This window comes from Neodiprion virginianus, chromosome 2 (assembly GCF_021901495.1).
Source record: "Neodiprion virginianus isolate iyNeoVirg1 chromosome 2, iyNeoVirg1.1, whole genome shotgun sequence".
NCBI lineage: Eukaryota > Metazoa > Arthropoda > Insecta > Hymenoptera > Diprionidae > Neodiprion > Neodiprion virginianus.
In genome coordinates this window covers 41,550,915-41,573,207 of record NC_060878.1, presented here as the reverse complement: position 1 = coordinate 41,573,207, position 22,293 = coordinate 41,550,915, and the positions used below count along the sequence as shown (strand labels likewise).

The 22,293-nt window shown below is 35.5% G+C and overlaps 6 protein-coding genes across 16 annotated transcripts; 4 read left to right on the top strand and 2 right to left on the bottom strand.

The window, feature by feature from the left end:
- The first annotated feature begins 258 nt into the window (after nt 1–258).
- LOC124297836 (uncharacterized) lies at nt 259–1,854 on the top strand. The gene is made up of 6 exons (XM_046749157.1): nt 259–306; nt 460–713; nt 819–1,022; nt 1,110–1,284; nt 1,396–1,554; nt 1,693–1,854. Exons 1-6 carry the CDS (start codon nt 259–261, stop codon nt 1,852–1,854), a joined length of 1,002 nt encoding a protein of 333 aa, XP_046605113.1.
- Nucleotides 1,855–3,429: 1,575 nt separating this feature from the next.
- Nucleotides 3,430–5,257, top strand: LOC124298007 (histone H3.3A). 2 transcript variants are annotated; one of them, XM_046749524.1, is made up of 3 exons: nt 3,430–3,589; nt 4,043–4,172; nt 4,296–5,257. In XM_046749524.1, the coding sequence occupies exons 2-3, from the start codon at nt 4,045–4,047 to the stop codon at nt 4,576–4,578; spliced, it is 411 nt and encodes a 136-aa protein (XP_046605480.1). In that variant the 5' UTR covers nt 3,430–3,589; nt 4,043–4,044; the 3' UTR covers nt 4,579–5,257. The 2 variants fall into 2 exon arrangements, with proteins under 2 accessions (XP_046605480.1, XP_046605479.1); XM_046749523.1 differs by having other exon boundaries at nt 3,438–3,594.
- A 498-nt stretch (nt 5,258–5,755) lies between these two features.
- Nucleotides 5,756–7,900, top strand: LOC124298006 (histone H3.3A). 2 transcript variants are annotated; one of them, XM_046749521.1, is made up of 3 exons: nt 5,756–5,912; nt 6,622–6,758; nt 6,857–7,900. In XM_046749521.1, the coding sequence occupies exons 2-3, from the start codon at nt 6,631–6,633 to the stop codon at nt 7,137–7,139; spliced, it is 411 nt and encodes a 136-aa protein (XP_046605477.1). In that variant the 5' UTR covers nt 5,756–5,912; nt 6,622–6,630; the 3' UTR covers nt 7,140–7,900. The 2 variants fall into 2 exon arrangements, with proteins under 2 accessions (XP_046605477.1, XP_046605478.1); XM_046749522.1 differs by lacking the exon at nt 5,756–5,912 and adding an exon at nt 6,098–6,210.
- On the bottom strand, nt 7,632–16,893 carry LOC124298000 (nuclear distribution protein nudE-like 1-B). 7 transcript variants are annotated; one of them, XR_006906700.1, is made up of 9 exons: nt 16,557–16,693; nt 15,699–15,913; nt 15,290–15,580; nt 14,681–14,817; nt 14,406–14,594; nt 13,057–13,178; nt 12,336–12,538; nt 11,829–11,899; nt 7,632–9,695 (listed from the first exon to the last, which is right to left on the bottom strand). XR_006906700.1 is itself a non-coding variant. In XM_046749507.1 (9 exons), exons 3-8 carry the CDS (start codon nt 15,782–15,784, stop codon nt 12,383–12,385), a joined length of 981 nt encoding a protein of 326 aa, XP_046605463.1. In that variant the 5' UTR covers nt 15,785–15,913; nt 16,142–16,319; nt 16,557–16,690; the 3' UTR covers nt 7,632–11,899; nt 12,336–12,382. The 7 variants fall into 7 exon arrangements, 5 of the variants coding, with proteins under 5 accessions (XP_046605463.1, XP_046605464.1, XP_046605461.1 ...); XM_046749507.1 differs by adding an exon at nt 16,142–16,319 and having other exon boundaries at nt 7,632–11,899; nt 16,557–16,690; XR_006906699.1 differs by lacking the exon at nt 7,632–9,695 and adding an exon at nt 10,061–10,130.
- Nucleotides 16,894–17,763: 870 nt separating this feature from the next.
- Nucleotides 17,764–19,290, top strand: LOC124298004 (uncharacterized). The gene is made up of 3 exons (XM_046749516.1): nt 17,764–17,979; nt 18,107–18,486; nt 18,730–19,290. Exons 1-3 carry the CDS (start codon nt 17,764–17,766, stop codon nt 18,908–18,910), a joined length of 777 nt encoding a protein of 258 aa, XP_046605472.1. The 3' UTR covers nt 18,911–19,290.
- Nucleotides 18,147–22,142, bottom strand: LOC124298005 (ras-related protein Rab-8A). 3 transcript variants are annotated; one of them, XM_046749517.1, is made up of 5 exons: nt 21,871–22,142; nt 21,515–21,575; nt 21,005–21,350; nt 20,820–20,822; nt 19,039–20,540 (listed from the first exon to the last, which is right to left on the bottom strand). In XM_046749517.1, exons 1-5 carry the CDS (start codon nt 21,992–21,994, stop codon nt 20,442–20,444), a joined length of 633 nt encoding a protein of 210 aa, XP_046605473.1. In that variant the 5' UTR covers nt 21,995–22,142; the 3' UTR covers nt 19,039–20,441. The 3 variants fall into 3 exon arrangements, with proteins under 3 accessions (XP_046605476.1, XP_046605473.1, XP_046605474.1); XM_046749520.1 differs by lacking the exons at nt 19,039–20,540; nt 20,820–20,822 and adding an exon at nt 18,147–18,263; XM_046749518.1 differs by lacking the exon at nt 20,820–20,822.
- Between the last annotated feature and the right edge of the window lie 151 nt (nt 22,143–22,293).

Below are 22,293 nucleotides of genomic sequence, written 5' to 3'. Positions count from 1 at the left end.
TGTATTTTGAAACGTGAAACGAATAAATGAAAATAGAATAATGTAACAATACACGCGGTGCTTGTAGCTATAGTATTATAAACATCCGATTTCACAAACTCAAAGCGGACAATTTTTGTTTTGGTTTTGTTTGAGGAGAAATTTTTCATACAAAATTTAGCTGTCACAGAACAAACATCGAATTTCAGCAAAAAAATAGAAAAACATTGTTTTATGAATAAAAAAAAGGAAATTTTTAATTCAGTAGAAACCGATATAATGGATTACGAAAGTGAGGCATCGTATCTAGACCGACTGCAGCGCGAGGTAAGTGATTCGCAGTCTTCATTACAAAATAGTTTATCAAAATGAAATTGTGGATTTGAAAATCTTTCCAATCAAAATTTTTAATGTTCTTCTGAATATAAATTCGGCAGAATGCGACAGCGTCTTTTTTGAAGAAAAGTATTTTTCCTGTAGGCTCTTACGTGTTTAAATGGATTTCCTAACAAAGTTAAAGCCTTAAATGATATCATTGATGCTTATGTACCGGAAGTTGACGTTAAAAGAAATCCGGAAAACAGAGAACCCCAAATACGTGTGCCTTGCATTCCGACTAATAAATACGTTCCGAATGAAACCAGTTTGGAGAATGACCATGTGAATTGTAAGAAAAAAAAAGATATACGTACATTTTTAATTATCGCAAGTACGGATAATCTTGTTAACTATTGATTCGTCTAATATTCACATATTTTGTTCAACCTTTCGGTACACAATCGTGTTTGACTATGTAATGATAAACCAGCAGATGCATTATGCTCCGAATCAAACTCAAGCCGACCTATTCAACGTCATGGATTATCAAAGAGAAATCATCACCGTTCGCGAAGATCAGATCAAATAAATTTTCGACGTCGTCCAGGACCTCTGGCACATATCCTGGCTTTTCTATCAAACAGTCTTGCGGCTTGTACAAAAAATACAGTAATCAGGCCGACTCAATACATCGCAAATCATGCTCTCACCATGCTAAGGGATTAGTAAGACGCGGTATTTTGTCGAACTGCGAATTTTACACCCTGAATAACCGAAGTTATATCTTCTTAATCGCATATCTATTTACATAGCTTAATACAGCGCGGAGATATTATGAGCGCTAAATGTGGCGCTTCGATAATTTGGTCGCTACCGGAAAGTAGAGCGTCGATGAAATTAATGCAGACTGATCTCGGTTCGACGCTCGACAATTGCATGAGAATAATGAGACCAGCCGTGGCTCAGCTTATCGCGGATACAACAAAAGTGATTTCAATTGTTTTTTATACAGTTTTTATGAAATCTAAGATTGGAATCTCAGTTCTTGCGAGTTGTGCAACATTATGTTCTATGTATAATATACCTATAATGTTACAGTTGAAGCGCTGGCTACAAGCGCTTGCTTTGAATTTCACGCCTCCGACGCCTACTTTGATCCATGCTATACGAAAAACCGAAGCCATTGACGGCTGGGCTTACGAGCTTTTCTTCCATTTGAAGTATCTTCAGGAAAATCAGATCCATAATGTCGAAAAGGTATGTGAATCTGTCATTTCATTTTCTTCTCCTTTCATAATTTGTCGCATAATATTGTTAATTACTATGTAAAGATAGGTTTTCAGTTCGCATGAGTAGATTGATACTTAATTGAGATTTGACCAAATTATTTTTAAGAATGCTGTCCCGGGATTGAAAATTAGTGACAAGTTGAGAAACGTGAATCTTTGGCATCGGCTGGTGCGGTTACGAGATAATTATGTCTACCTCTATGAAAGTCTATTTACCAATAGTCAATTTCACAAGTTATCCAGAGATTCCAAAAAAATATTGGAGTGACTAGCCGCAGTAGGCTTGAGTTATACCCATTTACGGTGTACCTATAGTCAAAGCATTTACGTTTGTCCGTCAGTATCAAAATCACTTGGCTTCTATGTTATTTGCATTAGTTTGTGTACGATGTACTGTAAGCGGTCATGTCGAAACACTGTTAATAAAATATATGCACTGGATGTGAAGTCGATGTCTCAATTTACATTCATAATGCATATACTCATGTTGTTTTTTAATTGATGTTATTCGGTGATTATATTTATTGTAGATCATCTGAAAATTGTTTTTACTGTAGATAAGCGAATTTTTTTTCGTTGATCGAGTTTGACTGCATGCGCATACTTACACTGAGTGGAAAACCCGTAGACGAACTCGCAAAATTGGTAAACATCGGCATTTATCCCATCAGAAGATACAGTAATAGTCAAAAATGAAAAAAGAAATAACAAGACTTTAAAGCGAACGACCCACAAGGGAGTATCGGTAAAATGGATCATCCGAAACTCGGGATGAAATTCAGATGAAACTCCGCTCACAGTTACGCATTTACTAAAAATGTGCAAACAGAGCACCAAAACACATTACACCACGTAAAGATACAAGTTCATCAAAAGTGAAATTTCACACAATATAGCCAAAGCCACGATATTATACTAAGCTCACCTTCTCCAGTATTTACGGTCTATTATAACATCTACCTAAATCATTGTTCTTTGGTCCACGCGTCCGTGGTCGCATTTCTATTGCCGAATGTAAACTTAGCAGAAATACGCTGATCGAATTATGCGATACGGACTTAAAAGAGCAATCTAGATTTTGGTGCGCAAAAGTGCGCAGCTTCCCGCACTCTAAGGACGTACCAGACAACGAATGATGCCGACCGGCACCTTCGACGTTCACTCGCAGATCTCGACCAGTCGAGATGAGTCGCTCACAGCCTTTGACTACCGAATTGCCGTCGCTTGCGACGTCAGGCGCTGAATTTGAATACCGCAAACCAATACCGTTGATTGAAGAATTATTCCACCTATCCCCCGAAAACTAGTCACAAAAATTTGATCAAGGGTATCCGACTTTACATCTTTAGTTATAATGAATCAGTCAATGTACACGTTAAAATAAACATCAAACGATAACAAATCGTGAATTTTACATTTAAAAAATGTAATATTTATGCGCTCTAAGGTCGCCGTAGAATTATGGACTGGACATAATGTATAAAGAAGTTCAGCCCCTAGAATAGAAACGAAAGTAGTTCTGGCGATAATCCCATTGCTCTGGACTTACCGACTGGTCTCATCGGATCGACACGAATATTGCACTTTCCCCCGCAACCCTTCAGTTCCCTTACCATGCGGTCACCCACGAAGCAGAGTGCATAAGGCTAGCAGTCTTTATACATCCGAACTCAATGGTATAATAACGAAATTTATTCGGAGCACGTAGTTTATCTCTGTAGCGCCTCTAGCGGTGGAAGATGGCGAACAGGGTTTCCCAAATTCAACCCGTTCAACCCTTATGATCCCCCACTCCAAGATCGCAGGAGCGGAATCAGCAATATCAGCACTCACTGTTGTCAGCAGACGCCTGCCCCCTCCACGCGACTAAGCTCTTGATTATTGAGTTCGTGCGCTGGCTGCTTCACTCTTCGTACACTGTGGTAAATTGGGGATCAGTTGCTTTGAATTCTTCCCTGTGTCAGGACCGTAGAAAAACGTTACCGCCGCACCTTCATACAATCGTAAGGTAAAAATCTTAATATATACGATCGTTTATTTTCTGAGATTGCGTATTGCCACTTCGAAGTGCTGACAAACTCTGTGCCCATTTTGTCGGGTGGCACCAGATAAAACTTGGATTGCAATTTATCCCAAACGCGTCGTTACACTGGCAACAACCGTTGCACACCTACCGCCATTTTGTCTATGTGAAACATTTTGGAGGGAAATTATTGACACATTTATCTTGGAGACTGCAATAATTTTTCCAATTTCATTGGAGTAAAATACGAATGTAAGAACGAACGTTATGCGCATAACGCGTTGAATTTCATTGTGAAGCTTTTTATCACGTATATTATTGTACTATATGGTAAAAATTCAATTCTCAACTGTCACGTACACACGGGAATATTCTCGCGTTACACTCACACTCGAGATATCTAAGTTACCTAGAATAATCTGGTTCTCCTTAGAAATGGCTCGTACCAAGCAAACTGCCCGTAAATCGACGGGAGGAAAGGCTCCTCGTAAACAGCTAGCCACAAAAGCTGCCCGCAAGAGTGCACCTTCAACTGGTGGAGTGAAAAAACCCCATCGTTACAGGCATGTAAAAAATCTTTCATACAATTTGTTAAAAGATGGATGAATTTTGCCAAAATGTAATAATAATTGCTACTGAAAACATGAAATGCTAATAACGTAATTTCACTGATTTTCTCATCTTAGGCCTGGAACCGTGGCTCTGCGTGAGATCAGGAGATACCAGAAATCTACAGAATTACTGATCAGGAAACTACCCTTCCAGCGTCTTGTTCGTGAAATTGCCCAGGACTTCAAGACTGATCTTCGTTTCCAGAGTGCGGCAATTGGAGCTCTGCAAGAAGCATCTGAGGCTTACCTAGTTGGTCTTTTTGAAGATACCAACTTGTGCGCCATTCACGCTAAGCGGGTCACTATTATGCCCAAAGATATACAGTTAGCTCGACGAATCAGAGGCGAACGTGCTTAAGCATTGGTCAATTGAATTGGCTGACATTGTAAACGTTATCACTCCATTCTTTTCCGTTTTTTTTTTTTTTTTAAGTATTGACAATGCAGAAAAGTACGTTATGGTAATATCAATCCCTTGTTACATTCATCGTATAATCGTCACTGCCAAACGTGTTACTGGGCACTAACACAATTATCCACAGATGATAGCCAGTAGTTTACAATAACATGTAGATTTTGTTGAATAAGAAATTGTCTTTTCAAAGTGGGTGGCAGCAGAAACAATGGATTGGTTTTGTTAACACTCATTATTTTACTAAACATCGCCCCTCATACACATATATTAGAAAACGTAAGTGTATTAGTTTTTAGTTAAAAATGAAGTCTAAATACTAGAGTGCTCTGCCATATACTTTTATTATTTCGTATCAGGCAATTATCTAGTTTTTGAAATATGAAAGAGAAATAGTAAATCTTATATCTCGTTCAGTTCTGATTCGGTTTCGTCGAGATAAAAATAATTCACATCAATAGTCTAAAAGCGATGTGGACTATTTTTCTGTAATGATATTCCTGTATCTTGATAATTGTCTGTACATACAATATAAGTATGTGACACTTCCAGGCACTCATAATCTGAAAAATATTTACTAAGCTGTGTAGAGTAATTTGAAATATACATATAATTATTACGTAAATCTTGTTTATTACTCATTTTATAGAACCCAACCCAGATACCTCACATTCTCGGGGGGAACACTCGATACAATTTCAATTTCCAATATGATGCAATAGCATATATTTCAGCAACACAACAAGTAACGGAAAAACCTCGCGGGGAGTGGGGAGGTTTAGGAAAACCGTATAGCGGTTTAACGAGTATTTGAAGTGACGTCTTATTGAATATAAACAGGATTTATAAGGAAGTGAGCGATGAGTCATGCTTTGACGCAATGTATGAAAAATGAGTACTCCCACAGATTTCACCGGAATAAAGCGTTGCGTGTGGTTTTACGCTGGGCACCTGGAAGTCGTACAGGACAGAGCAATACACATATCAAGCATCATTACTATTATTATTATTGTTGTGTTGTTGTTATTATCATCATTGTGAAAATTCATTGCATGCTCCTGCTCTTGACACAGCGGATTCCTCCAATAAGGAAACGGATAACACGCAAAGCTGTAAGGAAAACTGCTATTGGTCCTCTGAGACCCGCGTTTAAGTTCTGAGCCATTCCCGATGCAGGTTCCAGAGTAGGGGGAATCCTCGGAGAGAGTACTCACTGCCATCGAAGTAGAAGGTGTTAAAACTCAAGCTCTATATTTTATAGCAAATTTCGTGCGTCAAAGGTGAGTTATCTTGACAGATTTTAGAAATTCTTACGCGACCTAGCTTATTACTCGCGATATCAGGTATCGGTATGAGAATTTTCATGATATTAACCGAAAAATAGTCATTGTTTCCGTTCGACTTCACGACATGACGATATTAGCGTCGTCGCCATTTTATCGCGTTTCTGTTTTGTGGGCCGAGCCGATTTCATGTATTGACATTTTTAGAGCACGCTGTTTCCGAGGTTGTTGAACTGCTGCAAGCAACATCAATTTATAGTATTCGCATGGGCAATTTTATTCCTGAATAATATTTGTATGTGTTATTATACCTAACAAAGCTCACATAACAAACTTAGTTCTGTCAAATGTCTAATTATAATAACTGTGTTTAGATTACTTCTAGAAATAGTAGCTAAGCTCATGGTATATAGAGCTTTGGCGTCCTGTTAACGGAACGTCTTGAATTCGTAAAATTTTCTGTAGAATTCAGCTCAGTCTTACCATTATTGTTACTTTTAATATCCCGAGATTTTCATTTATGTACCAAATTACTGCTGAGTCTTTTTTTTCCTACATTAATGAAAAAATTAATTGCTCGAGTATGTGATGTCATTCAGTAATGATCTCGGCTAGAATTTTGTTTACCGTGACATCACCATTTTTTCCCTCACCAAATCCTCTGTTATGCATTTAATGTACTTATTATATGTACTTTAATTTTCAGCTATAAGCCATGGCTCGTACTAAGCAAACAGCCCGTAAATCAACTGGTGGTAAAGCTCCCCGTAAACAGTTGGCTACTAAAGCAGCCCGTAAAAGTGCTCCCTCGACTGGGGGTGTGAAAAAACCTCATCGTTATAGGTAAATATCGACAAAAAATACTGAACACAAAATTTGATGAAAGTGATGATGAAAAATCTTCATTATTATGATCATGATGAAACAACTGAAATTTTCAGGCCAGGTACTGTAGCTCTTCGTGAAATCAGAAGATACCAGAAGTCGACTGAGTTGTTGATCAGGAAATTGCCATTCCAACGTTTGGTGCGTGAAATAGCGCAAGACTTCAAGACTGATCTACGTTTCCAGAGCGCAGCCATCGGCGCCCTGCAAGAAGCTTCTGAAGCTTATCTGGTCGGTCTGTTTGAAGATACTAACCTCTGTGCTATTCATGCCAAACGTGTCACCATCATGCCTAAGGATATACAATTGGCTCGACGAATCCGAGGAGAGCGTGCTTAAAGCGGAGCGGTTAAATTTCATGCATACCGATTAATAATATTATTAATATTCATTATAATTGATGAAATCAGATGTTCATTGATACCTATATTGTCTCTTGTATTTTGGCTTGTATCGAATGTTTTAGACGTAATTAACACGCACACGCACACAATACACACCCATTCGTACATACGCACGTGTATCAGATACATAAAGTTTGACTACTAACGGTTTTACTAACATTATTATTATGATTATTATTACTACTATTAATTTTTCAAGCATTTTCACACAGAGCAGCTGTACATATTCGAATACTACTATTCTATATTGTTTCTCCTTTATTTTCACTGTAAAAATTAGTAACATTTATCCAATGGCTCATTAACGGTTGATTTTGAAGATATCAACTTAAATGAAATTCTTTTGATATTGCATTTAGATGTCATTGTTATTTTCATTATATTATCGAACAAGATTAAATAATCATATATTCTTTTTCTGCATTAGCACTAAATCCAATATATTCTCAACCAAAAGGGAAGTAATTGAAGTGGTTGGGCAGTGTCATTAAACCCTATCGTCATTACACAACATTATCCAACAAGAGTATAAGTGTACTTTAGAATTTAAGTGTCTGTTTGTTTAGTACTAGATCAATTATAATGGTCTCAGATTTGGTTATGTTTACGAATAAGTTACGTAATTGATTTTAATTTACTCGTGTGTTCAATTTTCTGTGCAGAATACATATTTCGTAAATAAATTCTCTAAATTCAGCTATTGTATTATATACATCATACCCCCCATATTTTATTCAATATTAGCAGTGTAATTTAATGGTAACTATATAATAAACTGTTTTAGTTGTCAATCACCACTTTTATTTCACAGAATAATATCATTAAAATTTGGTTTGCGACTCTGTTCAAGATATTCACACATATTCTGGCTATGTATTGCATTAATTTTGTGGATTTTATAATAACTACTCAATAACAGAACTTTATTTAGATTATAAAGAATGAAACTAACGTAATTTGTTTCACCAGTGAAACGTTTTGATTCTATGATGCGTCAGTTGTAACGAAGTAATTAATACTTGATGTTCTAGTGACAGTATCTTGAACAGAGCATACAATGTACACTATTCTATAATTTTATTTAACAATCAAGAGAATTCTATCCATATAATGCGGAATTATTAAGTTGCCAATACATTTATACAATGATGTTTGAAAAGGCATTACATTATTCTAGTTATCTTTATTAAAACTTGTTTACTTGGAGATACTGAAGCCAGACGAATTGATACATTAGCAACAAATTATTTCAGATAAGAATCAAATCATTGCACATAATCTTACAACTATTACATAGTAATAACTGTTACTTCTTGTAAAATTTGGTGAGAGCGCGTATGAACGGTCGATGTTCAATAAAAGAATATATGTATAATAAGTTAGACCTTTTCAAACAGTGCATGTTTTTAATGTCAACCGAAGTAAATATATATTAATGGAACTGTCCCGTTCATAATCGAATAACACAATTATATATACAGTTTCTCAATGAATCATTAAATATATAATTTAATCATGCTACCGAACAATCAAGCCTCCAATATTGATGCATATTAATAAATATGTTAGGGGAGACTTAAGTCAGAGATCTTCAAAAATAAACTCAAGGGTCCGATTCGAATTTTCACGAATTGTCACGTAATTTCTATATCGTTTATTGTTAGTAACATTACTATGCTATTTATTGTAGTCAACTATTGGTAAATGTGTTCATTTTTTTTACACGACACTGAGAAATATAATTATAATGATCATTTAATAAAAAGGCACCTGACACACATATATTGTACAATTTGGTGGTTCAAATGAAAAACTAATGAAGATTTATAAACAAAAAATCACAAGTGTCTCTTTACATACAAACATAACAGCATTGAGTAGATATTTCATCAACCACTGTAGATATTAAATACTGTCAGGTTACTTGTACAAGTACCAATACTGCTCCTGACATAAGGTCAAGGTTTTATAAGCTGGATGTGACGCGAAATATTCGCTCTGACTTACACGTAGGGCTGCTCTTGCAGGTATATTCGTAAACAAACATTTTCTGAAATGAAGTCTTCAAATCGGAAGTAGACTTGTATTCGGAACAATATGATAAATTCTAACAAGGAGTATAACAAATAATGTCTTTCTTTAAATGAGCATTACATTTTGATGTTAGTAAGAAATAATAAACCAATCATCATATCATATCGGTCTACCGCATACAATATATGATTTATTCATTGAAAGATTATGTAAACTGTCAGATAATGATAATAAATTGTTTATTAAACTTTTTCTTTGATAAATATCTACATTCTTGCTATAATTGAGAGACTAAGACAATGTATATTACAAATCGCAACATATCTATAAATAAATGGTATTTACAAACGGGTAACGGTCCTTCCCTCCTGATGAAGTTAAAAATTCAACCATAAGTTCCACATCATGCGTTCATTCCAATGCTTCTCGTCAAATATAATGATAGACCATTAATTTGCTGTGAATATTTAAATGAATGTCACTAAATCATAAATTAGAAAATAAATATCGACATTATCATGGGTTAACTTTATTTAGACCATGAGAATTATTCAGATATCCTTACGATTTTAAATAGCTGTGCACGTGATCAGTATCGCTTTCTTTATCGCTTGATATTAAATATAAAGAAGTTGCATACACGTATACATTGTCTAATACAATGTTGTGCTGCCAGTGCCGTATGATAATTCGTGATCTAATATCAATAGCTGCATTGGACAATTTTCATCACAACATAACAAGAATTTTAATTGTGAAAAAAATTTAATATAAGCCATTGGAAAGAAGCATGGTGATGTCGTTAGTAGTACAGATGTAAACTCTATCGAGTGATTATAAGCGAATGTGGTTGTTGTTTCCAGAGGCCGGGCCTCGCACCTGCCGTCTAGTCCTGGGTAAACATATGCAAGAACTATTCGTTACTATCCATGATTAACGGATAGCTTAAACACGACAATCACTGCAGTATGTAGTACTTAAAAGGTATGAGAGTTTGCACTTCAAATTTGTGTGCACTATTTTCAACAAAAGTATCCAAACATAATATTGAACTCTTCTAAACATTTACCGCGCAGCCAATTTTCACATTAGACGACGGTTAGAATTAGAGAAAAAAATAGTTAACTTAAACTCTGGCTTGGATATCGATTTGGCTGAACAAATCTAGCAGAGTATTTTATAATTCAATGCGCATGCACTGAGAGATGCACGAAAATTTGGGATGTCAAAAAACTGAGGAAACTGTGTAACCAATCAATTACAGTTATATACATCACAGGTAAATACAAACATGAAAGATTAAAACTCTATTGAAAACATTTGTATTACAATTAAGTCTAACTATATTTGTATTCATGGTTCACCTTTCCATAAAAGATAATCAGAATCATAGACGAATTTTGATTTTATATGCACTTTGATTCAAATATTCCTTGGTACATTGTTAGTAGCTTACCATGTTCACTGGCCAAAAAGTATGAAATTGTCACACAAATAAACAAATTGGTCAAAATAATGAAGAACATACAACGTACATGAAATATTCATAAAAATGATTTAAAGGACGGATGTTTCAATTCACCATAAAATAATATATCCTATGAATTTTATGTATCTACACTAAACATTGATTTTAGTTTGAACATAAATAGATTTTCTTAATTGCCGACATTAATGATAACAATAACAGTAATAAGAGTAAAATTAAAATTAATAATAATAATAATAATGATAATAACAATAACGAATGCTATTGTATTCAAGGTAATCACTGAGTATTAGTTTCAATACATAATTAACTACGTATTAAAGAAACCGACATAACGAAGAGTATCAATGCATAAAGTGACTTTTAAATAATCAAAGCAGAAAACTTTTTATACCTGCATGTTATCGTTGCATTTGGTGATGTTGTTATTATGAAGTTAATTGAGAAGTAAATCAATTGACATGGAAACGGACATCATATAATACGAATTTGTTTCGATTGTTTAAAAATATTTCAAATTTCATATAACCCACATGTGTGACTTATATTTATGTGAATAATTTCAACTAATTTTTAGTAGCAAGGTAATAATAATCCAACAAATAATAAATTTCAGCAGTAACCTATACATATATTATGCAGTTTAAATTCTAGAATCAGGTTTGTACTATGATAGATTCTGTCCAACATTATCATCGTAAGTTTAAATTGATCATACGGCTACAGTGGTATGATGATAAACCAAATATTAAACGCGATATGAGAGATGTGACAATGTTTATGCAGATGGAAGAATTGAAGATTAAAATAAAATCGTTAAATTAAAAAAGCACAACCAGCGTGTCTCGAGTAAGTACAAATTACAGTTGGTATCGTATACTCCATCAGATTCCAACAATTGTTGTCTAGTTTTAAACTCATATTTTCATTGGGATTGAACACTTTGCAGATAAATACGAATATTTACAGATTAATTTAATTTGAATTATCTTTAAGCAATCGGAATGCGAATGGAGTACGTGGTGCTCTCCCGCAAGTACAAATATCCTACATTTCAAAAAGGAACAACATAATCCTATGGATTGGATTAGTTAGCATTACCTGTAGTGATCTCGCACTGCCTGATCCTCTCGAGTTGAATTGCGGCATGTATTTAGCTTACTCTCCAGGGCCTGTGATAACAAAAACAAATTGTTAGAATTGTGAAAGTTTTGGAGTTTTATAACGTGTCTTGAAACAGTTTTAATTATCTTATGCTGTTTTCTCGCTTGAGTTGGTGAAATAGTACCGTGCAGAATGTATTAATATCTCATAATCAATGTGCAACTGCTCACGTGTATTATAGAAATTTATTCTAGGATAAAGAAATACCTTCATGAAACCTCTATTTAGCCTTTTTTCAAATCTAACATCTTTCCTAGCATTGAATTACAATCGACTGTTTTATCGGCAAACTTTGTGTCTTGACGTTCCATTATACGACATGTGGGATCACATGCATTGCCGAGACACAAGGTAGAAGGGGAGCTTTAGCATGGAAGAATCGATTGTTGTTAAAACTAAAAGCAGATAAGCATGCAAACATAAAGAAAAAAAACAAATAAGGACCTGCAGCATATGGAAGTATGTGGTAGTAAAGTGGGGAGTATCAGACATCAGCATTTGGCGGGCCTGGGCTGCTGCTGGATACATTGAGTAGGTGTCTGAACTTGAATTGATGGTTTACCAGCGGGTGGAGTAGAATTGGTCTTTTTTCCACCAGGGCATGAGCACTTTATCCTTCTACAGTCCATGCAGACCCACCTGTCAAGCTACCAACACACCAACTAACTACCAGACTACCAAAGTACCTATTTATACTGGAATTTTAACAGGTGTCTCTAACATCTAAACAGAGAATTATACGTAAAAATGTCTGCGAAAAACCAGCCCCTGTAATCTCCTCGTCTCTAGTGGACAGGATTTCATTTAGTACTATGCCCTGGGTATGTCCTTCTTGTAATAAAATTTTGTACCATGTCTTGGTACTAATGGTTGTATGTAAGTGGGTAAAAGGATTATGGAGCGTATTTCAAATAAACGAAGATATTGCAAAGAATTTTCTTTGATTTCTCAAGATTTTCAATAAGACAGATTCAAGAATTATCATTGAAAACAAAAATAAAGAATTCTCAAACAGAGACACTGTACAAAAGCCATGCTGCTAGCTACTATTACATTATAGAGTATATGAATGTACCGGAAAATAAATTACATACAAATTTACATATACATAGAAGCTTTACACACCATGCACAATATGGGATATTTCATCCTCGGTGAAACTTACCCCAACTTTTCGCATCAGGTCCCCAATCATGTTCATTGCGAGTATCCTTGTACAGGGTGCCAGTGGTGGATTCATGTTATTATTGTTGTTACCAATCATACCTCCAATTACTCCATTTCCAACTATTTGTGAAGAAAGATAAAAACATGTTACAATTTGTTTTTCAAGGAAAATCTGTACCTCTCTGTCTTGTGGCTGTTTGGTTTTGAATCGAACCACTAATATTCGTATGCTTAATCTGATTATAAAATAATATCTGAACGAAAGGCCAAATTCTCCCATTAGTCGTGTAACAAATAAATGCAAAATACCACAACCTCCACATTGGTGAGACGAGCACACTTTAGGATTTTAATACCAGTCAAAAATATTACTGAATAGAAATAAAACAAATTTGAAATAAAAACGACATTTTATTAGAATCATAATGTATGTATATGTATGCATAATATTAAGGGCATGCAATAATGTGCAAGTATAATGGACAAAGAGTATATAAAATACATATCATAATTGCGTACGAAAATTCTCAGAATAGGTATAATGGCAGTGTTAAATTTCGAAACTATTATTCTACGCAATATTGGCCTAAGAGACATTCTATTCAGAGTTTACACACATCTCGCATCTTGAGCAAGTATCACAGTTATTGATGAAGAACATTGTGAAGGTTGTAATTTTTGTTAAAGTTGTGATCTTGATATTTTAAACAACGCACATGTATCGTTGATACAGACAAAATTTTTCTGTATCAGATATTCATAATTCTTACAAATAAATTTTACGAACCATGAACTATCTGCTTTGTAAAACTGCGCGTCAAGTCGCAAATGTAAAATAGTACAGCAATAAACATAAAATTATTTACAGAACAAAAAAAGTCTTAACACGTTTCGAATAATCTTTAAAAAAAGAAAAAAAGAAACAACCTATACACTTTATAAATTTAGAACACATATGTTATTTTTGATATACTGAAATTTGATACGCTGTGTAAACCAAAAAAAAAAAAAAAATATATATATATATATATCAGAGAACGGGGAAATGATGTTGAAAATAAATGATGGTTTTCAACAAATTCGTCAATCTAAGGTTATCACACAAAGTATAGGTAGGTACCAGTAGTAAAAAGAATTAAACAATTAGAAACAATGTCAGTACATGGATAGAGTAATCCGCCTAAATTCTAAGCTCAAAATTTATCCGTCTGTGAAGTTTTCGCGTAACTTTTGGTGATAAAGATCTCTTGGCTTTTATAGGGGATTTTTTGCCAGAGGATAACAATTCAGTTATAGTCATAAAATTAGATATTGTCTTCGTTGTATGAACAGCACTATGCATCTTACTCTTTAATGGAGGAGCTGTTGTATGTGTTGTCGGAGGTATCGTTTGGGGTGTAGAAGGACTGCTGGATGGTGTGAGTGTCTCCAGTTCCACCTGAAGCTTATTACTATCCACAATACTCCGTACTCTGTCCACAGATTTATCATTATCCGGTTGATGACGTTCTTGTACTTGTATTTCCTGCTTCAAGTCTGTAAATCAATCATGGCTAGTTATGAGATATTTCTATGAGAAGACGGAATAATGGCTTGCACCAAGTTTCACACAAGTTACTCACCTCTGATTTCATCCATAAGCCGCTGTACCATTACCTTCAAGCCTTCCTTCTCATCCAACTCAGATTCAAGTAATGCATTTCGTTCAATGGCCAAATTACACTTTGCCTCCATTTCCTCTTCCGTCACCATATTAACTCTATGATTAAAAAAAATGTAATTTTTCTTTCATTGAATTAACACCAAATCAAGAGATACTTCTATCTAATCATTCAACAGGACAGTGCACTTTCAATACTCTCTTGCTACATTAGAAACGGTCTTAGTCTGCATCCTGCTATGTCATGTTGGACCTACATTAATCATGGGAAGTTCAAAGATAACTGATATACTGTGAATAATTACAAAAACTCATGTAGAATATTACAAATGGAATCGCATCAACTCAAGCAGTGGTATCGCTAATTTCTATTTTAAAAGAAAATATATCTAGATTAAAATAATTGACATATACTGATGAATTGGGGTTATTTATTTTTGATCCTCCACTAGGATTTCTTGAGAATTCTGTATCAATTTGAGGTTTGACCGTTCAATTATTAGGTTTTAAGGGTTCTGAGTAAAAGAAATGGATGCTCATATTAATTTTTGCGATTAATTTTGACAAGTACCTTTGCGCCCTTTCCAAATCATCATTCTTCTGTTCTAGTTCTCGTATATATTTCACCAATTGATCTTGTCTAGATTGAAGATCGTGGGCCTTTGCCTGAAATGCAGCACAATCAATTGATTGCTGATCTAACCGAGCTCTGAGTTGTTCGACTTCCGTAGCAAGCCGTGTATTTCTCTGTCGCAGTTCTCTATTTGCCTTTTCAGACTGTTCAAGTGAAGTTTCTAGTTCTTTTTCTAACATTTGGGAATTTTCTTGGAATTCTTCCAACTCATGTTCTGTGTCCTCTTTCCTGTGGTGCAATTATAATTTCGTTTTTTAATTATAGTTACTGAATAGCTGAGAAACAGAAAACGGCACAATCATAGTACAAATAGCGGAAAGTTTGAAATTGCATTGAGTGATAATACCGTTGATGTAGCTGATGCGCCAACTCCATCCAATATTGAATTTCTTCATCCTTATTAGAAAAATGAGGCAGATCGATCTCCATCATTCTGCCAGTTTACGATCTTTCTTGTATCCAAATATTGAATCTTTAATTGGTTTCACACAGATCCGTTATCAGCCGTTTGTTGTTGTGCGTAAAATAGACAGGAGCCAATATTACACAGAAAGGCTCATTCTGTAAGGAAATGACACCACAAGGTTAGCGTTACATACTGCAAATTTTAACACCACTGACTGATGGTTCATAAATTCGCGATAGAACTTATTCAAATATTTTGAACACAGATATCACTAAGACGCGAAATTGTTAAAAACTTGTAACCTTTAAACACGATAAGCTTGTCCAATGTGTATAAAATTGGTAAAAAACGATAACTTGATATTAGGTATGTAATGGTGGTACCTCGAATATCGCAATACGTTTGACATTTGGCAACGAAGTAATTCTATTATAACCAAACGTGTACGTATAATTAATCGCTTGCTCTTCAGAATATGTCATCAATTTCTTCGTGGCAAGATTAACTCGGCAAAGAGCGTCAAGAAGCGCGAAGGTCACGAGTGCTGCTAGTTATAATAACCTGATAAAAACAATTAATAGTCACTTATTGGCGATGTTGAATGAAAAGTGGAAGCATTTGCATGTGACAGAAATGTCATTGCTAATTAATGAGTCACTCAATGTCCTGCCCGATACGGAAAAATTGTGCTTTCCATTTATATATTGCCAACAAGGCTCGACTTTTGACGAAATTTCGAAACAGCCAGTAAGCTTCAAGCGGCGATCTGTCGCTCAATATTCATGAAATTGTACTCACATTCATCTAAAATTATCAACACGATACGCCGAGTAGATGTTTACTGATCGCAAAATGGCAGCACGCGAAAACCACTCATCTCGAACGAACTACAGTTCGAGATGGCATTCGAGGGAACAGGTTGCTCGTGTACGCGACCTAACCTCACCTCGCGCGATTTCTCTCATGAAGCATTGGGTATACAAACACTAGACTTACCTGGAGATTTAGCTTTTTCCGTACTACGGATCCTTTGGTATATTTACGTTGGCGTACCTGACTCCAAAATGATGCCAATATGCTCATTCCTCACTGATCCGTTGACTTCCTCTTTTCCAAAGGATTGCGTCTCAAGTGGCTTCGACCGTTAAAGAAGGTACCGGATCGCTAATACGGCTCCTGATGACGTTAGGCTCACCTAGGCCCACTTATCTACGGAGTACTGGTCACGAAAATTTACTCGGGGTAACCGTCCTTAAATTCTTCCGTCAACAAGTGATCGATCAAAATCATAGTTTAGTCATTTTCCTTTAGAACAGAGGTAGAATCGAATTTATTTTTCACATTGCTAATGCGCAAAATATGTTTGCGAAATAACCAGATATTCTTGCGAAGTCTAGAAAAAAAAGTTGCTTCAATCGGAATATCTGTATCGCTTTGTATGCAAACATGGCGGCTGGAACTGCGTAATTTGAGTCAATGTTTGTATCAGTGATTGGTATATTTTGCCGTTTATCGAAGCTTACTCCGATAAAATTTATATCAACCAAATTCCCCGCAATTTTATGTACATTGCCTAATACGTTGACTGAAGATAAAACATTCATTTTACTAAAACTGTAATTTAACACTTACCGATTGTTCGGAATTTTTTCAAACGAGAATGACGCAGTTTGGAAAGGGTAGAATCAGGGACTGGGAAGAATTCTTACTATGCCGGCTCACAGGTATTTTTAAATTGTGACAATGGATTAATTCGAGAATAGTGTAAATACGACGTTACTACACGTTATGCCGTCGAAGATGACGATGCACGTTTTTAGATGATGAATCATAATTAGCTTACAGGTACATACATACAGTACGTAAGTTCAGGAGAATTGCAGCGACGTATTCTTTTATGGAATGATCTTGTTGCGTTCTTTGACCGTCATGATGACCTCATGTCCGATTATAGCGGCCTGCTTTTGGCAATTAAGTGGCTAATCCGAGTTAATAAAGCCGCCAAATGGTCGAAAGTAAAGCTGTTCAAGGCCGAACTTCGTTACATTCCTTTCATAGGTACTCGAATTTACTGAAACACAACTACGGAACATCTACACACGAATTTACTTTCAAAAATTTGCTAATAATTATGGAAAATACCCAGGATGCGATACTGGTTGACTTGGCCAAGATGGAACATCTTTTGCGTGATAAGTTGATCGAATTACAGATGAAAACGGTAATTGGTTAAAAAAAATTTCATTTCATATTTTATCACTGTGCTGCCCAGGACTTGAAATATTGCACTGTTTATAAAACCACTTATTGAAACTGTTCGAAATATTTATTCTTCAATATGATGAAAGAATAATCTGGAGGAGCTGCAACGAGAGCTTGCACAGGCTCGTCAATCTTTGTATGAAATGGAGCGCCAAGCCGAAGAGGAGAGACGACAGTCTGAGCTGATGCGAGCTCAGTTAGACTTTGCTATGGCAGCAGCTAGGCGATGGGAAGAAGAAAAAACTGTGAACAGATGTCAACAAATTCAGTCGACCATGTATTCTGAAACTGTAATAAGAGAACGAGATTCTCTGCTTCATCAGACGAAAAATCTACAGTTCGAAAATATGATGCTAAAACAAAAAATTCAAGAAATCGAAACGATCAATGTCATCAGAGGACCAATTGAGGAAAATTTCATGGAAATGAAAAATAAAGTATCACTCATCATAAACACTGCTACTAGGTGATTTTAAAACCTTTGGAACTCTGTACGTGAAAAATTAGGCTGATATTTAGATATCAGCACTACGATTCAAAACGTTATTCATAATCAGTTAGGTTGTTCATGATTCAAGTTACATCCGAGTTATGCATGTTTGATATCAGTTGCCTGATTATCTAGGCAACTACACAACAAGGGTATAGTTCTAGTACTCTGTGAAAACTTAGCTTCATTTAAGTGTGAACGATTAAACGTTGATTTTAGCGAAATTGAGAAACTACACCGGGATCTTGAAAATCTACAGATTTCTGTAAATGCAGCGAATAAGCTTAATGGGCGACTCCAGGCTGCGGGTATGTGCAGACACGCAATAGAAGAGAAGTACAGAGCACGAATTCGTGAATTAGAAAATAAACTAAACCCAATCAATCAGTTTCGTCAGTGAATCTTGACATGGAGTATCACACAGGTGTCTATTTTTAATAATAATAGAAGTAATAATAATTACTTTTAAGTATTAAAATTCTACTAATGTATAATGTTATTAGAATATAAAGTAATTTGTAAATAATGTAATTTGGATTGGCGATATTTAATTTAACACCAGACTATTAAAAATTAAATTAGATTAACAAAATCGAGGAACAATGTACTCTAAACTTTGAATTCGAACGATAATAACAGGATAGTGGCAAAAGGCAGGGCTTCTTCAACGAACATACACACGCACACACAGAGATATGTAGGATTAATATAAAATGTATTATCGTTTGTATATTCGGAACTGAATTGAACTGGGTCAAAAGATAAAAATCTGAAAATCGTCAAGAATATGTAAAAGGCTGTGACAACAACAAGCAATTAATAATGAATTTCTCTATAGTTACTCTGTACATAAATCCCCACCTGCACGTATACAGCAGAAAAATTTCCACATATCTCGTCATTTTCCAATATATAGGTGAAAACTCTTACGGATTACACATACCAATACATCACCTTCAAAATCTATTACTATAAATTTTAGATTGAGTAATTGTTTTTTAAAATCCACAATATCGCATGATGCGATAATTGCATTTCATTGTTTCTTTTTTTTTTTAAATTTATTTATATATTTCTTACGAGTATAGTTATTGAACTAATAATTAATGCGGCTACGTGGTAGTATCATGTTATGTGAATTTGTTATTATTAATTCGGTGTAAAAGCTATTTCGTTTATAACGATCACGATCTCTGTTTGCATCGCACGGACACAGGTAATTATTGAAGTGCTTTCTTCTATCAATAATTAAGTCGTTTGTGTTTTACGTTAATATATTGCGGAGACACACTGTTTCAGTTTGAACGTGAAATAGCGCGTTACATCGCCATGATATGCAAGTTCCTATTTAGTTACAAATGAAACAGCCTGTATTTGTGTTTCGTACATGGTTTTTCGAAGTTCCATAGTGTTGTGTGGTTTAATGTTGATGCATCGCCACTGTACACCAATCGAAGGAAATCGAGGACGATTAATGAGAGTAGCTTCAGTGTCCAATAAAAAGTTAATCATGGCATAATGAACTCTCAACAAATGCTAAACAAGTTTAAAAACATGGAAACAAAACTAATGACACTTTTAAGCAGCAATCACAGCCCGGGCCCAAACATAAGACTAATGACACATCTCATACTTTTGAATGTATTATTTCGAATGTGTCGGGAAAAGCAACAGAAACCTATCTTGGTCATTTTTTCTCCTAATCCTTCGATCAGTGGATAGGATTTATAATGAATAATTTATAAAAAAAAAAAAAAAAAACACCACCAGATGATGAAACAAATTTGCTGTCAAAGAATAAAATGTTGGAGTACGATATCGAGCAAGCGTGTAGCCTTGTTAAACGTTAATTTTGTTCGACAAAAAGAACGCAAATTTATAATAGAAGTACATGAATGAGCCTCGATAAAGTGTGCATCTGGCTTGGCGGGTCAGAGTATGGAACAACGGGCTAGCCATACTGGTGGCTTTCTCGATATCTCCGGAGCTCTTAACGCGTGACCACCAGACTTCGTTGGATTTGATGCTTCCTGTATAACAAAATATTTATACAATGTTATGATTATCGTATTTTCATATTCGAATATCCCAAGCCAAGCATCGGTACACATGTTATTGTGTTAATTTACTGTGTAGTCAATTTGCTAATCAAGAAAATCTAGAATATAGTTGATATTACATGTAAATACACACACATATGTTTATACAGTAAGTGGCTGAATATTATGAGGCTGATTTGAAGCATTGAGTATATGTATAGGAAATTGTTAGTGATTAATAAGTTTGAGAGAAAATAGTGCTAAAGTTACCTTCTGCCAATATACACCCGCATCGTACAGAGAGAAAGAGACATGGGAAACAGAGAAATGACAATTATTAACAGTACAGATAAACAAATAAGGCTGTGTAAAAGCAACGACTCAGTGACAACTGATCAGTGTTTAATTACCATTTAAAACGAATGTAGAAAAATTATTACTTTTCTGTGACTTACCAATTTCTTTTCCGTTTTGGCCTTAATATCACGGGCTAGGGTGTAAAAAGCTTCTTCGACATTAATACTGGCCTTGGCGGAAGTTTCCATGAATTTTATACCGTACTCGACTGCCAATTGCTCTCCTCTCTGCTTTGAAACTTGCCTCCTATCTGCGAGATCACATTTGTTACCCAACAGCATCTTTTCAACATCTGCTGATGCATTTTCTTCGATGTTGCGAATCCAGTTTTTTATATTCTCAAAACTCCTTTCGTTGTTCACATCGTATACAAGCATTATACCCATCGCACCACGATAATATGCTGTCGTTATTGTTCTGAACCTCTCCTGTCCTGCTGTGTCCCTGTAAGTATAATGCGTGTGGATTTTAAGAAAAGTCAAAATAGTTGTGGAACAAAATTTTTTTTGTTCTAGTGGCTTTAGTGTCAGGAACAGTCTTGTATGGAATATAATGTCAAATAGATCAGCGACGGAAAAAAATAAACATATAGTATTAAAGGAACCTACCATATTTGTAACTTGACCTTCTTGTTGTCCAAGTCGATGGTTCGAATCTTAAAGTCGATTCCTGGAATAGTGAATACATGGGATAAGAGGTGACAGTGGCGGTTATGTCCATTGATATCTGGATAATTAGTGGTAAGATAATTAGCGGCACAATGTACCTCTTTGTTTGGAGTAAAAAACATCTATGCATACCAAGGCTAAGAAGGGCAGAGTCTGAGACACCACACCCTTGATGAGTGATAAATAATACAGACTAGATTGTCAAGTATAATATCCGTCGGCAGATACGTGAGATAAGACAAATTTCGGGGCGAAAAAAAAGTGTAACTAGTGTAGGACCATGTATGTGTACTTACCAATAGTGGAGATGAAGGTCGTGTTGAATGCATCCTCGGAAAATCTGAACAATACACAAGTTTTGCCTACGCCCGAGTCCCCGATAAGTAGCAACTTAAATAAATAGTCATAGGTCTTTGCCATTTTAAGAAATACAATATTATCGAATCACCAACTATCTACACTAAATTTGCTTCGCCGTGTCCGGATATTTCGTCGTCGTTGTTGCCGTCGTCGTTGGTCGTCGTCGTTGGTCGTCGTCGTGTGGTGTGGTGGTGTGGTGGTGGTGGTGGTGGTGGTGGCGGTGGCCGTGACGGTGGTGGTGGTGAAGACAGCTGGTTATACAGTCTACTTGGGTCCTTCCCGGAAATCTACCCGCCGTAGATGCCACGCATTTATTGAGGGTATAATCACCCGGATTCCCGTACCCAGCTATCAGTCAC